Raw genomic sequence first — 16921 nt, forward strand, 5'->3', positions numbered from 1 at the left:
TGCTAGCATTTAGTTACATATGCAGAACCTTTACAATGTGTTATGACAATTGTATTTTTAATAAAGATGCTGAGATGGACAATCTTTCAATAAAAATATGGGTTTCCCCCCTCCTTTTTCAAGAGTTCAGAAAAGGTTCTGCAACTTCGGTCAAGACATACACAAAAACAAAAAGAACATTTTATTTAAAGCTACTAGCTTCTTACCTCGCTTTCCAAAAAGAATAGCACCAACATTTTAACAAGGTTGCCATTTGGGCTGCTACGACCCCTTCTTTTGGCCAGAGCCTCTTCGGCTTGAGGGTCATGCCTGCTGAATAACCTGGACAGAGAGAAAAGCAAGATGTATAACTAGTTTGAAAACACGAGTAAGGATCAAAACATTAATGACAATTTGAGGTTTCAGCAAATAAATATACATGCAATATTAGATCTCGTTTTAGACGTTATTTTAGTTAAATGAAGCACTTTAAGGTCTCAACAGTGATCAACCTATTAAACTAGAAGATACTTATAGATAAACCCCCCCCCCGCCCATTTTTTTTTAAAACAGCAAGTTTCAAGAGACTGTCTTAAGTATGAATAATAGCGGAATTCATTTAAAGTATGTAACAGCAAAGCACTTTTAATGTTCTTATTGGTGCAGCTTTAATCAAACTTTGCAGTCACCTCCAATAACCCCAGAGACCTGTTCACTCACAATAGCTATTATAGTCCTACTAATGATGGTGGCTCTTGCGAATGTCACTGCTGTAAGTACTCACTTTTTATGAAGGAATTCCCCGGCTGCCACAGCTACAGGCCTGTGAGCCGAGTACACCAGGTGGTAAACATTCTCACAGTCTTCATTGGAGAGCGCCTCTTCACTGCCACTGAAAGAGCAGCAAGAGATTAATTCACAGCCAGTAACTACAGGGCAAAAATACAAAAGGTAAAACCGCCAACAGAATGCTACTTTCAATGTTATTACGGGCGAGACCTATGGTATTTAATGAACTATTAATGGAGATAGCAAACCTGCATTTCATATGCAGTAAAAAGTGACAATGTATTAAAATAACGAAAGAAGAAAGGACCACAGGCACTCCAAATTGAAACCGTATGCAGATTTATTAGGAAAAAATGCAACGCCAAGCAACGTTTCGACCAACAAAGGTCTTTTTCAAGCTTGAAAAAGACCTTTGTTGGTCGAAACGTTGCTTGGCGTTGCATTTTTTCCTAATAAATCTGCATACGGTTTCAATTTGGAGTGCCTGTGGTCCTTTCTTCTTTCGTGTATAATTCTGGGATTGCTGGTCCTGATCCGGAGCACCCTTTGCCGCTGGGATTGAGTGCGGTTCCCACCATCTACTTTGCGTAAATGTATTAAAATAAGTCATTACAAAATAAAGTGAAATATGTGATTCAAAGTTCGGCTTGTTCTCTGATAATATGGAAATCCAAGCAATCATTCATAAGATGCGTATTGGGAGATAGGGAAGCGCTTTGCATTATAACACATATAAGGAACATAGAGGTAGCTTTCGCAATGAGCATGCCTTTAAAATACATACATATATGAACATCTATAACACAGATAAAAAGATAAAACAAACCTTGTCCAAACAGCATTTTCAAAATAATTCTGACAATTCTATATTAGCATAACTTTAAATCAATAAAGTGAAGGCTATGACTGGACACCAATGTGCATATGGCTTGGAAATGTTAGTAAAAGCATAGAAGGGCAAACATGGGCAAGCCCTGATTTAGCCTGTTTTGGGCAGAACCAACTCATGTTAACAGACAAAGCAAGTCTAACTAGATTATGCCGCAAATAACCACAATGCAACTTCATTATCACTTAATCTACAAAGAATTGACAGTCCATGGGTAAATTATGTATTGGAGATTGCATAACAAACTGTATGATTATAATAAGAGGCTTTATTGTTTTACAGATGTCTGATTAAATTGTGTAGTCAATTGAATAGACTGAAGAATTAAAATGTCAACTTTTTTTTTTTTTAAACAAAAATCCACTTTATGCTCTGCCTAAATGACTTGCGATTTCCTTTAGGTTTTGGACTTGATCAATATATTCCTTAATCATTGGCATGACAGATTGACAGATAGGTGGGCTACTGTTCGGAATAGTATGTAGCAGAATTGCACTGTGCTATGCCCAGTACCTGGAACAGACAAACTCCACAGTAGTGTAGGTAATTCAAGAAAAAGCACACAGGTGGGAGAGAAAAAAAAAAAAAAAAGATCAATTTCTGCTATTCCAGGAGCCCCCTTTTTTTGTTATCTGAAACATTTCGCTGTAGAAATAAACGACATTTTTATCTACTAATTGTGCAAACGGTCGTGAATTAGCTATACTACGTATTTAGGAATAGAAACCCAATAGGCAGCAAAAAAAAAAGCCTGGTACTATCTTATGCCCATTTTGGTTTAGTATCCAGATGATGCTTACTAAATTCTATGACTCTCCAACACCTATGGAGACTGCACCTATGCTCCTTCAAACTAAAACCCCATGTTTGCGTTATATCAACTCAGTTACAATCCGTATTCGGAAAGTAAATAAACAGCTAAACCCTCTTTTTTGGAGACAACAAACTAGGCCTCTTTGAATCGGTTATTCACAAAGGCAGAAGAACTCCACTACACAGAGGAGCTCATATTTAAAGGGACACTATAGTCACCTGAACAACTACAGCTTAATGTAGTTGTTCAGGTGAGATCTATAGCTCCCTGCAGGCAATCTAATGTAAACACAGAGAAGATTGACTCAGAGAAGATTGACTCAGAGAAGATTGACTCAGAGAAGATTGACTCAGAGAAGATTGACTCAGAGAAGATTGACTCAGAGAAGATTGACTCAGAGAAGATTGACTCAGAGAAGATTGACTCAGAGAAGATTGACTCAGAGAAGATTGACTCAGAGAAGATTGACTCAGAGAAGATTGACTCAGAGAAGATTGACTCAGAGAAGATTGACTCAGAGAAGATTGACTCAGAGAAGATTGACTCAGAGAAGATTGACTCAGAGAAGATTGACTCAGAGAAGATTGACTCAGAGAAGATTGACTCAGAGAAGATTGACTCAGAGAAGATTGACTCAGACGGCCACCAGAGGGACTTCCAATCACGCAGGGCCCTAAAAAGGCCCTGTACACGTCAGACGTATTAAAATACGTCTGATGTGTTCAGGAGAGAGAAGGCACTGTGTGTGCGCCTTCTCTCTCCAGCCTGTCAGCAGAGGAGGGGGGCGGGCTGAGACCGCGAGCTAAGCTGTCAGTCAGCTCAGCTCGCGACCGCGCGCATGCGCGATAGTGCGCTCAGGACTTCAGAGGGCGGCAAAGCCGCGCATGCGCACAAGGGAGCAATGACGCTTCCAAATGGAAGCGTCTGATTGCTCCCTGCTCGCGCCCACCTATTTCGTCACGAGGCGCTGGAACCAGGTAAGTAAATTCGGCTGCCTGGAGAGTCCCTTTAAAGCCTCTGATAGAAGACAAAATATATGGACATTTGGTACCATTGGTTACTTACCACCTCTACTACGGTGTTTCAGCTGATGCCACAGTAACATACACAATGACAAGAGTGACACTTGGCCTGGACTCGGAGGCCCAAAGGCCAGTGAGGACCATTCATTGGGTGATCCAACTTGCTTATTCCCCGAACCTATCACCCTCCTTCATTTCGCCCAACCATCGTTGTTAATGGTCGAATCGGAGATCACAGGAATTGACCCTTGAGGTGTAGAGTGACGAGCCTACATTGCGTCTTCAGCCCATCTATCCTATACAGAGACCTACAAGTCTCACATTATATATGGCTCCCGATGGGGTTGCTGAGCCTATGGGTGGGGCCCGCCGGCACTAATGTGCATTTATTTTTACATTACTGTTGTACTACTCAGATGGTTTGTATTGCAGGAAGGCTGGGGTGTACATAGCGAATGTAAATGTTGATATACATGACTGGATCCGCTGCTTTTATTTTTCAATTTAGGGGGCCTGCCAGTCCCATGTCAAGAAGATGAGGCAACTGAATTTTGAAACCGCCACCTTTCTTAAAGTCCAACTATGTACCTTCCATACCTATGTTACCGAAAAACATTTTATAATCAAACATATTTACAAAAGATAATTTGACTTCCCAATATTTCTGACTATTCAAATGTCTGATCAACAGAAATATCCTCTTGCACATGGCACAACTATAAGTAGAAATCAAATCATAAGCTGTTAAAAGGAAATTAATCAAGGCAATGCTTTAATGAGGCCCCCTTGCCTCTGGTGTATGGCAGACAAAGCCACAAGGGGCACATTCTCTTTGCGATCATTTCCGACTTCGTGCAAAGCATTATGACATTGAATGGAGTTAGTGCTTCTCAGAGAAGCGCGTATTCATTAATTCCCTATAAGAAGTATTGGATTTGTGGAGAGTGGAGACCACCTACAAACAACAGTTCCACATAGACACATGCTTCTTGATTAAAGGGAGTTACAAATTATGTAGTGTTGTTTTTTTTCCCTTTTCAAATTGGCAACAGTCCCAAATGAAAACCAATAAAGGAACACCAACATAAAATAAAAGATTTATTTTGATATTTTTAATGTTTGAGAGTTTCTTTACATACAACAGAGTAACATCGTTTTTGTACTGGCTACATGCATGAAGAAGTGAGATGTTCGTTCTGTATATAGAACACCGAGTTTACCATATTTTATGAATATCTGTTGGAACTAATCAATTAGTGGGAGCTACTTACTGAAGAATGAGGGTAACCAATCGAATTGCTTCAACAGCAACATCGTATTCTTTATCCAAAGTCATGGAAACAATCCGATCCTGAAAAAGAAGGCAATCTCATTACAACTATATAATATCTTGGTCCCCCCCCTCCACCGCCCCCTTACATTTCCGCAGACAGGTGTAAATAAATAAAGCCCAAGTTGGTTCTGAACCACCCCTAAAATACTGTGCATTCATGCATCCGAAAGGGCATTAAAAAAATAAATACATTTTTTAAAATTAATTTTTTACATTTTCATAGCTTTAAAGGAAATTTAGTTAAAAGGCAGGAGGTGCTAGTGAATGTTAAGTGTGATGTAATGGCACACTAAATAAACACGCTACCTGTAAAGATGCTCTCATTCTGCTGAACGCTGCTGGAGGAAGTCACGCACCCAGTCTGACTTCCTCCACTACAAATCCATGTTGTGTTCATATAGCACAGCCCTTGCCAAACAGTCATACCTTTCCTCCCTCATTAGCTCATGCCCCCGCAATCCCAGGTGTCTTTTTTAATACCTTTACCTCCCTTCTTTGCCCTGCTGTGGCCAAACCCCAAACTAACCTTACAGACGATAGCTTTGCATGCTACTTTACCGGCAAAATTAAAGAATTCTCACCACCTTGCTCCTCTCTTTCTCAACCACACCTGGATCATGCCTTTCCTACCCTTCAGACTTTCTCCCAGGCTACTGAAGAAGAGGTGGCTGCGCTTCTCCTTTCCTCTCGACCCACCACTTTCCCGCTTGATCTTGTCCCGTCTCACCATATCAGATCTCTCTCCTCTTGTCTTGTGCCTTCCTTAACACACATCTTCAACTGCTCTCTCTCTTCTGGTGTTGTCCATGCTGCCCTTAAATATGCTACTTTAGTATCCATCTTAAAAAACAAAACCAAACATCTCTTGGCCCGTCCTCCCCTTCTAACCATTGTCCATATCCCTGCTCAATTTTTCCTCAAAGCTTTTGGAAAGACTCATCCTTACCCGTCTGACTTGCTTCCTCAATTCCAACTCTCGCCTTGACCCTCTTCAGTCTGGCTTCCGCCCTCTCCACTCTACTGAGACTGCTCTTATGAAAGTCGCCAACGACCTAATCGCAGCTAAATCCAAAGGGCACTACTCTACACAAATTCTTCTTAACCGCTCTGCTGCCTTTGACACCGTTTCTCCTATCTCTCCCAGTGCTCATTTAGTGTATCCTTTTCTAATAATACCTCCTCCTCTTAGAGTCCCCCAAGGCTCTGTACTTGTCTGCTTCTATTTTCTCTTTATACTGCCTTTCTTTGCAAACGTATTACCTCATTTGGATTCCAATACCACCTGTATGCTGATGACACCCAGATATACCTCTCCTCCCTGGACCTCTCCCCTGCCGTCCTGCAACATTTCACTGCTTGCCTTTCTTCCATCTCTGACTGGATGTCCTCCCGCTTTTTGAAACTCAATCTCTAAAACTAAACTCCTGGTCTTTACTCCTCCTTATACTGATTCCCCTCTTTCGCTTCCCATTTAAGTGAGTGGTAGCCACATCAGTCCATCCTTGCAAGCGCGCTGTCTTGGCATTATACTTTATTCTAGCCTCACATTGAGTCTGTTACCAAATCCTGTAGATTCCACCTTAAAAACATAGCCCGCATCCGCCCCTTTCTTACACAAGATGCTTCTAAGGAGCTTGTCCATGCACAAGTCGTATTGCCCCCCCTACAGTCTGTAATAAATGCTGCAGCTAGACAGATTTTACTTTCCTGTCGCTCCTTACATTGGCTTCCTGTATCCTACAGGAGTCAATTCAAGGTACTAATCCACACCTATAAAGCACTGACTAATTCTAGCCCCTCCTATATTTCTTCACTGATCCACAGGTATGCCCCTTCTGGGTCTCTCCGCTCTGCCCATGACCTTCTCCTGTCTACTGCTCACACCCATACAGCCAACTCCCTTAGTCTTTAATCATTTAAAAAGTGCCACAAAACCCATCTCTTTAGGAAAGCTTATGGCCTCGCAGAGTAACCTCTACCTCACATACCTGTCTCTTGCTCTCTCTCCTAAAGGGCAGCACTCTATTCTATCCTCCAGCTCTGCTTCACTCCATCCGGTTTGATTGCTACCTCCTGTCCGGTTTGGTTTTACGCCCCATTTCCTATAGACTGTAAGGTTGTTTGAGCAGGGCCCTCTTCGACCTATTGTTCCTGTAAGTTTTTGTAATGGTCTCATTTATTGTTACATCTCCCCATTTGATAAAATTGAAAAGCGCTACAAAATATACTGGTGCTATATAAATACCAGTAATAATAATAATAATAATAATAATGTAAAGATTCATACCCGGTAAGCTGCTCAAAGCATACAATGTAGCAGCAGCATGGATGGGTACAGTAGAGAAATTATATTGTGTGTACGCTTTAAAGTTTCCAGTGTGATAATCTTGTGTGATCTGGAAGGTTAAGCAATAATGAAGAATAAATGAAGCAGATCAGTAAAGAATGATCTAGTAGTGAGCATTAGAACTATGCTGCTATCATTTAACTCCCTGGCTCTTATCTTTTGTGTCAGAGGCAAATTCAATACATGACATCAGTTTAGCAATCCGGTCTTCAACTAAACTTTCTACTTCATGTGTAACATAATTAACATTAGCTGAACTGACTGATGTGCTAGGAAAGACCTTACTGCTACAAAATACAACTTATTGTGGGCAGTTGCCTAGAGACCTGATAAATATTATGTGCTGCATCAACCAGAGGGGACCTACTAAGCTGGCATGAGGACTCATTATGGAATCCCAACTAGGGGTTTAACCACTTGTTTAACTGATACTAGATACATAGTAAAACATCCCCATGTGATATTCTTTGATATAAAAAAATAAATAAAAGAAGAGTAGTAGAAGCATACCAAATAAAACATGAATTCCACTTATATGAGGAAAGGGAGTGCTGAATGAGGTTAAACTTGTGTAAGACCTGAGCTAGGACTCCCTGAAGACTCACACAGCCACCTTTTCTCAAACTATTGCTTTTCAAATGTCCTATAGCCCTAGTACAAAGTGCAGTAAAGGTATACAGAACCAGAACAGAACCTTCTATGTATCAGTGTGTAAAATTAATGTAGGACTCACCAGTGCTAAGAGGAGGTTTAAGGGGGCACTAGGTTACACTATCACTCTCCTTTACTGCTCTTGTTAATGGGGAAACTGAGCAGCGAAGGGGCGGCAGTCACAGGTTGAAAGTCAGCTGTTTCTCTCAGCCTATCACTGGTCGCTCATCATTTTAGATCAGATTAAAAACTGTACGTACAATTACTTGCAATGGGCAGCTGACCCTTTTAACTCAACACATTCACCCCTTTCTCTGCATGGGCTAATGCTTCTGCACTAGTCAGTGCAGCAAAAGGCTGCCTGGGGAAACAACTACTGTAACAACCTGTTCAAAAACTTATTACCCCATGAAGCCAAGAAAGTGCTGGGGGACATCAGGCACCATAATTACTTTATTATTGCAGTAGCTACGGTGCCTTAATTGCCCCTTTAAAGTCAACCATTTAGAAACACTCCCTGAGCACCTGCAGCCAATCACTCCTGTCCAGGCAAACATTTAAATTCTGAGTTATTAATGCGGCTAAGAAGAATTTTGTGAGGACTTGGAAGAGGACCAGTTTATATTAAACCGGTTCTAAAATGTAGAAGTTGTGTTGCTTAGAATCACACTTCAGAGGAACACTGTAGTGTGAGTAATACAAATGTGTATTCCCAACACTATAGTGCCCTGCTAACCAGTTAGGAGATCCCCACCTCAGCCAACCCAATGCTTTCCCATAGGATAGAATTGGGAGACTTGCAGAGCAGTGTTTTGTCACACACGAGCACTAATCAGATGGTCTCTACAAGTTTCACTCATCTATTTGTATGATAGCGCCTCTAGTGGCACACAGAGTGACAGCAGCAACGTTAGAAATGCATTTAAAACCTGCAATGCATTTAAATCCTGCAAAACAGCAATGTTTTCACATGCAGTCTTCAAAATGACAGGGACATGGCACTCAGACCACTTCACTGAGAAAAAAAAAGTGGTGTGGATGCCCTGTCCTTCCCCTGTTTTAACCCCGCAGCTGAAAACAGTGCAGAGTAAAACCCTGCTATTCTGCCATCTGATGGAAAAGCATTGGATTTGCAGAGATGCTCGATTTCCATGATCTCAGCAACAAGGCGAGTTTCCTGCATAGACCGGTGCTGTGAGGGGAGAAAAGTAAAATGCTTTTTTACTCTCTGCAGGTGGGGTCTGACACTACAGTGTTATGGTTTCAATAAGTGATCTCAAAATGTTATCGCGAAGAACATGGAAAAGTGAAAAGGAAAATGTAGGTAAAAAAGCAATTGCAGATATCATAAAAACAAGAATATATCATTACACATACTTCATCTCAAATATCACCAAAAAAATAAGACATGGAAATAAAGAAATGTTGGCTAATTGCCAATTCTTCATTAAGTATGTGCCCATGCACATTTAGTAATACATACAGTACTCCCCTCGTAGCCATTACTATTTGTTTTTCTCATTTGATATATTGAAAGTCAAGATTTACAGGTCATTGACCTGGGCACATAATACATAGTTTTCCAGCAGAGATACTGGTGACATGGTGAGTCATTGCTGCATTATTTTACATACCAGTATGTGCTGCGTAGCTACTAAATTGTGTTTAATTATGAACTACATATAAACCTACCATATCCTACCCATCTTATTTCTGATAGAGCAGAAAACATTAGGGGATCCTTTTGGGATATTTCTTAACACATTATGAAGAAAAGGAAAGATCACAGGCACCATGTAAAGCACTTACAAACCTTTGCACCTTTTACAGTAATGTTGGCACAAAAGGATAAAGAAAATTCTATTTCAAAACAGAAATAAAAGCACAGCTGTTTCCCTGGCTCAAGTCTACAATTAAGACCAGTGTCAGACACTGAACTATTTAAAGAAATTAATTGGCACAGAAAACCATATATGCATGAATTTAACACATGAAGATCTTTAACAGTAACAACTCCCAATTTGCATGGGCAATAAGGAAAATACGAGTGCCAATTTACATTGCATATAACCATAGCACTGGTTGACCTCAGCCATTAATGGATTCACACAGCCAATTAACACTTGTGCCTCAATTTAATAAGCTTCCCAAATGATTCAATATGGTTAGAATAGTTTCCAAGTCATTTATCTACAGAAGTCATCACTAAAGTCTATAGGAATTTATGCAGATAAATAATTTGGAAATTTTTGTAACAGTATTGAATCATTCAGAAAGCTTATTAAATTGAGCTGTTAGTTACTACTTTGATTAAATACATATTTCCAACACCTACACATATCAAAACATTATTCTCTCTATCTATATATCTCTACATTGATAGATAGAAAATACACACACACACGGACATCCATGGTATGCAACAAAAACAAAAATCATAAAATGGTATGATCAATGCAAAGTCTTGTTATGACCCTATTACATGCAGTAGCTATAGATCAATATCCCTTATCAGAACTGACCTGAAGCTATTTGCTAAACCATTCACTCTTCGTCTCTAGCCTTTCCTGCCGGTACTAATCCACTTTAACCAATCTGACTTCATCCCAAGCAGAGAAGCATGTGGCAATACTACCAAGATTGTTAACATAATTCACAGGGCTAACGTCACTAAACTAATACTCCTACCGATTCCAGACTTTTGGCAGATTTGACTGGTCCTATCTTTTTGCTGTTTAGGAGTTGGGGCTTGGGGCTAGATTTCGGCAGTTGACGGAGGGCTATATACAAACCCCTAGGCAAAGGTCAAAATGAATGGACAGTTTTTCCCATCCTTTAACTAGTAACAGCACCAGACAGTGAAGCCCACTCTTCCCCTTACTGTTTGTAACAGTCGGGAGAAAATCAGATGATATCTGATGTAAAATACCCGCGGGTGAAGAAAAAAGGCCTTCTGTAATGATATACTGCTCTCAAACTCCAATCCAAGTCAGTCCCTATGGGACGTCGATGAAGAGATGGCTCCCTGTCCAACTTTAAGGTAATTAGAAGAGTGAAATCTTGGGATTAGCTGTGCCCATATCTGTACGAACCTCGCTGTTAAATTCCTATAATTTTCAATGGGCAACCTCTGGGATTGAATATTTAGGAGTCTACCTGATATTGACAGTAGTGGACCTATATAGAGCTAATTGCGTCCCTCTTGTGGACTCTGCAATATACGACTTAGGGAGATTTTGAAAATGATGTCTCTACTGAAGATTCTTTATTTATTGCAGACTTTGACTATAGCTCTTCCACAATTCTTCACTAAATTGAACGGCATTTCCTCTAACTACATATAGGCGGGATCATCACCCTTTAACCCCTTAAGGACACATGACGTGTGTGACACGTCATGATTCCCTTTTATTCCAGAAGTTTGGTCCTTAAGGGGTTAATTGGGCACATTCTACCACTTTGGAGGAAATTCTGCTCCATTATGCAATTATCCACAGATATCTCACTGTTGATGCCTATTATAGAAAATCTCTCACTGCCAGCAGGAGGCAGTCAAACCGCACTACTGACTAGATTGGTGGGAACTACACAATGTACTTTGTCCTCTATTCTAATCAAGAAGAAAGCCCCTAAGAGTTCCATTTTGAGGGACAGGACTCCCACTTTACTAGAATTACCCAGTTTCTCTCAACTGAACCACTTTTTGATGGTCACAATTTTTCTTCACTGGGAACTCACCAAATTTGAGGTACTATGTGAGGTTTCCAAGTTGGTTAAAATGCCATTATCTAGTATATACGCATTAATCCAACAACATCCTGGAAAGGAAACCCCATTTTACCAAAGAATATGTGAAACAGAGCTTCACATACAATTGTACCTTAAGAACTGGACACATATCTATTGCATGGTAATTACCTCAATTATTAGCCTCCAAACACAATAGTCATCCTACAAAATTATCATTATGTGATATAGAAGCCCTGAGTTCTTGCACTCAATTATCCCAGCTGTGAGTGACATACATCTGTTGGGGTTAGAAAGACATTAAGTCATTTGGAATAGTGTGTTTGGTCTTGTTTTGTATGTGTTGAACGTATCCACTAATTTATACTTTCCCCCTCATAGATCCTCCTGGGGTAGCCAAACACTTTTTAAAAAAAGTCAAACTCTCCACTCTATGCCAAGGACTACTTGGTGAAATTTACAGGGACCCCCCCACCAGGGAACAGTGGATAAGGAGGGTTGAGATCACCAGGTTGTTGGAAGAGATGCATTGGGCATTGTTGGGGAAGTTAAACACATATGAGGAAATATGGGCACCCTGGCTTAAGTACTGTGCATCCGTATTCCAGTCATGGGCAGCTGATAAGGTTTAGCTGTACTACATATTTTGGAGTATTATTGGGTCACTCTCTTAATTTGTAGATGCATAAATGTGCAATTATTTCTGTTTTCGTTATATTTTCTTTTAGACATTTGTCTAATATGTTTAAGCTATACATAACTTGTGAAAAAAACTTTGCATTGTTATTATCCCTCTGATCCTGATATGAAATCCAATGATTCCTTAGATGTGCAGGGTGGAGGGAGGCATGACACTATGGAAAAGGCTTATGTACCTCTGTGTAATGCACTGTTTGACTTGTATTTCTGTATGATACGTACGATATGTATTGTTTTATTTTTAAATAAATAAATAACGGAAGCCTAAAATAATAAATCGAAAGATACTCATTTAAAGCTAAAAAAAAGAAATTTAAAAATATATAAATATTTTCGGAAACTTGGTGATCTGAGAACAAAACTGTAAAGTTTAAACCAAAACATGTCCTAGTTATTTGAGTATAGAAAAAAAGTACTATATAACTTGCAAATATTACTCCATATTATATGTCCAGTCTGTGTGCAAACATCAGTCCAGCCATTGGAGGGCGCTGAATCCACACTGTACATGTATATTAAAGCCTATCAATTCATGCTTTTTAACAGAATGTCTACATACAATGTGTCATTGGCAGTGTCTACTACGTGGGCTTCATGCTACAGTTCTGAGCTCCATTGTCCTGGAAAGATATTTAAGACCTGCAGTACACCTCAAAAACTACTCGCTCTTTTCTAAAGACCCAACCACTCCCTTAAAAAAAAAATAATAATAATAAATAAATAAATAAAATCAATTATATCCTTGTAGTAAACTCAGTTGGAAGAAAACAAGAGTAAAGGACTTGACAAAAATATAAATATTGAAAAAAAAAAAATTAAGCTTCTCTAACAAATTCACATGATGGAATTGGAATGTTGTGAGAAGGTGGCGACTGTGTGTGCTTATATTTTCCATTAAAATTACCACGTGAAACCAAAACTCACACAGAGGGCTGATTCTATTCAATAATCCTTTTTAGCTTAATATTTGTTTTTCTGCTAACCTCTTTGGGAAATCATATTCAGAAATAAGAGAAAAGCGTATTTATAGTAGAAGCTCTGGTCGGATACCCGAAATAAGGCTGACTAGTAAAGGCTTGAATCAGCTGCCTAAAGACTTAATCCCCTGAGGATAACATGTGATAAGGACTTTAATCAACAGAATATGTAAGGACAAATAGAAAGAGATCCTGAGACACCTCATCAGAGGCTGACAGGACAAAGATCCCAAAACCCTCAGATGGCACTATGGCACCATTTTACTGTAGAAATCTGCTGGCCAGTGAAAGCAGTGTATAAGTACTGCTATTAGAAACTAAAAGCAACACTAGCATTACCAATTTCATGTTAAACTAATAGATTTCTAAAGCCATTTTAGCGATATTAAATTATTGGTTCGGTTACCACTCAGTACCACGGACAGGGGCTGAGACAAGCAAGCATAAATGCCTTAAAGATTATATATATTTTATCATGCTTGAGTGTTTGTTTAATTTTACACTATGCCTAGAAGATGCCAGCAAATAAAAGCAGTGCCTGTGTTACTTGCACGATTACAGGGTGTAATTAGTGCTGGCAGCAAACCATTTTTTATTACAGCCATATTTGTATTTTGTCTACAATGTGATAATTATATATTAATACATGCCTGCACATGGTTTATGAAGCAATAAAAAGATCAACTGTACTTTCAAAACAAATCACCCCAGAACACACTCTGTTAAGTTTGTAATGTTATATTAGGATGAAAATATTTTTTGAAAGGGCTCTCTAAGCATCATTATCACTGTAGCCCACTGTAATGTTTATCAGTGCCAGTGAGCACCTGGAGTTCTGCCACGGATCTTTGTCAATCCATTTGAACATTTTAACCTATAGAAACAAAGAATGTGACGGCAGATAAGAACCATTCAGACCATCTAGTCTTAACACAAACGGATAGGGGCCCTATATCCGCACACATACTCCGTCATTTTAGATTGTCCAAATTTGGATAAAATTGATCATGTTAAAAATACCAGCTTCTTCCTTGCAACTTGATTTAAAAAGTAGAAGCCGGTGCAGAGCAAAGCTTACAAAATCAACCCATGTCTCAAGGTGAGTGAAATACTAAATATTCTAGGCCAATGGGGGGGTCAATATGATCCACATTTCGTATAAGGGAGATTCAAATCCTCCTTCAGGCCCCCCATCCGCCAAGCCACATGTAAGGGCATGCCTATTACAGAGCACACAGCCATTCTGACGAGCCAGAGTATATTGGAAATACATAGGATTATTCCTACGTAAACAACGACGACGACTGATTTGCAAACAAGCATGCGTCCTTGTAAAAGTGTCAATTTCACCACTCCTGATTCTCCAGCATACCTTAAACCTGTTGGTGAAGAGTTCCAGTTTTGGGAAGAGCTCTCTGTTGGTGTACAGACTCTGAAGAGCTTTCAGACATTTCAATCTCACCTCCCCTTGCTAAAATAGGAAAGAAATGAGGAAGCAGAGCCTTCAGTCAGATACAATTATACAAAGAGGTCATTATTTTTAACTTGGCACGGAAATTGTTTAAATTTGAAGCAATAATAAACATGGTCACATAATTTAAGCAGGTCACGGAAAACAAAACACAAAATGATTGCATTAAAAATATTTAGGTAATCAAAAAAAACAAAAAAAAACATTTGGACTCCTCCAAAATAAAAAATGATTTGTTTTATTTTCACCAGATTATCAATATGAAGTACACAATACTTTATAATACTACATAATACTTAACCCCTTAAGGACACATGACAGGTCTGACATGTCATGATTCCCTTTTATTCCAGAAGTTTGGTCCTTAAGGGGTTAAACAACTTAATATAAGCCTCAATATTTTAAACTGGAGGAGGCAGAGATACTCTGCAAATCTAGTCACATTTTCTAAACATACCCGATCATGTAGCGTCCAACCCACATATTTTAAGTAGCTGTCATTTAGGAAAGCATCGCTGTACATTTTCATCCACACTCCAATTTCTTCAATACAGATTGCTCTTATCTCAGCAATGGCATCCCTTTAAAGAAATAGATTATAAATAAATGGTTAGACTGTGAGTACCATGTGTGTCAGTTTCCTAATTTTACAAGAGATAGTACTGCTGATATGCAATTCATGCGCTACATGTATTGGGAAGGGAGATCATGTATTAAAACCCTGATTGACCTCAGCAGCGCATTATCTGTTTGACAGACCGTATGCTATATGGAGATCTCCTAATCTTCAGGCAGTGGGGAAGTACTGATGTCATATCCCTGAGAGGATTGTGATTTTGTGATGGGGTTAGGAAAGTGATTAGGACTTAATTTGGAAAGTTGGGAATGGAGGGGAAGACAGTGGATGGTGATAGAAGATTCTGGGTTAAGTGTTAGAAACTGCAAAACATATACCACTGTTTGATTTGTTTTTAACACTGCCTTAAATTTAGATTTTACTTTGCACCAAAATAACAGCCTGCAGATTAAAAATGGTCTTGTTCCTAACTTTCGGTACCAGCTCAATGACAGTAAGGAAAATCAGTTAGGCATCGATCAAATGTACTGTCTGTACAACATTGCAGTTACTTAATATAACATGTAAAGTACAACACTCAGAAGTTGTCCATAAACAAAATACAACACGCCAACGGTTTTTGTACATGTAACAGAACATATAGAAAAATGCTGACTTGCCTGTATCTGTGAACAAAGATACCCTTGAAGATAGAATTCATCATATTCTCAATTTCATCTTGGTTTTCTTGGAGCTGAAAGCAAAAGTAGCATGGATATATGAGAAAGAGGGAAATACAAGTGCTGATGGAAGAAAATAAAAATAAAAAAATGAAAATCCAATCAGACACTTTCCAAAATTAAAAAGAGTTAAGCACCTAAACACTTCAGCTTCCTGTTGTGGTTTTAAGTACATCTTACCTAATTCAAGACATTTTAAATTTTTAATTGGATTGCATTGCCATGTCTCTGGTCAATCAACTAGTCAGTCAATGTTTTTGGGTTAATAAAAGTTTCCTCGCAGGGAACAAAGTGTGTAAGTAGCGCTTAAACTCTTTACACAATGAAACAAAGTGTGTTATAAATTTTGAATAGAGAACTGGAACTCTTACATTGCCAACTGAGAACGCCTCACAAAAAAAATGCATCTTGGCAGGACTATTATGCATAAGTGCAATAGATTATATATTGTTTACATACATTGTTTTTAGGATGTATGGACTTAATTTGTTTTAATAATAATTATAATAAAAACAAGCTGTAGCACTTTACAGTCCCATCTGAGTAATCAAGTTCCAGTTGCACTGTTTGGGTAGTGTCACCCCATCAATAATGGACACCAAGTTATACAGGGATTCATAGGCTCTGAGCTAGGTAATTGAAACTGCATCACTTATCCGCTTTTTTTTTTAACCTTATGTGGCAATATTACACGATTGCTTTCTATGGTTTTCTGTTTTTGATATTTGGAAGAACACCATCCTAGAAGAGAGGTAAAATTCAACCTTAACAGCACTAAGGCGCAAATACTGAGCCATACATATTAGACTCGGGTCCATGTGAGTATTCCTTACCCTGCTTTTTGTTTTGTCACTATTTTGGTACCATCTACACTTTATGGTTTATCTACACTTGAGATTTGTGTAAA

The 16921-nt window shown here is 39.0% G+C and overlaps 1 protein-coding gene and 1 long non-coding RNA gene across 5 annotated transcripts in view; one reads left to right on the forward strand and one right to left on the reverse strand.

Annotated features, from left to right (window-relative positions):
- LOC134586612 (uncharacterized) overlaps positions 1-16921 on the forward strand; it is an 880984-nt gene that overhangs the window by 301225 nt on the left and 562838 nt on the right. The window lies entirely within an intron of this gene.
- The window catches only part of STAG1 (STAG1 cohesin complex component), a 127322-nt gene that overhangs the window by 21556 nt on the left and 88845 nt on the right, over positions 1-16921 (reverse strand). For all 4 annotated transcript variants that reach the window (XM_063442237.1, XM_063442236.1, XM_063442235.1 and 1 more), the window contains 6 exons: positions 15955-16028; positions 15176-15299; positions 14620-14718; positions 4765-4844; positions 764-871; positions 207-321 (listed from right to left, as the gene is read on the reverse strand). In XM_063442237.1, coding sequence (XP_063298307.1) covers positions 207-321; positions 764-871; positions 4765-4844; positions 14620-14718; positions 15176-15299; positions 15955-16028 — 600 coding nt within the window. The remainder of the gene's footprint in view (positions 1-206; positions 322-763; positions 872-4764; positions 4845-14619; positions 14719-15175; positions 15300-15954; positions 16029-16921) is intronic.

Source organism: Pelobates fuscus, chromosome 2 (assembly GCF_036172605.1).
Source record: "Pelobates fuscus isolate aPelFus1 chromosome 2, aPelFus1.pri, whole genome shotgun sequence".
In the NCBI taxonomy this organism is placed as follows: domain Eukaryota; kingdom Metazoa; phylum Chordata; class Amphibia; order Anura; family Pelobatidae; genus Pelobates; species Pelobates fuscus.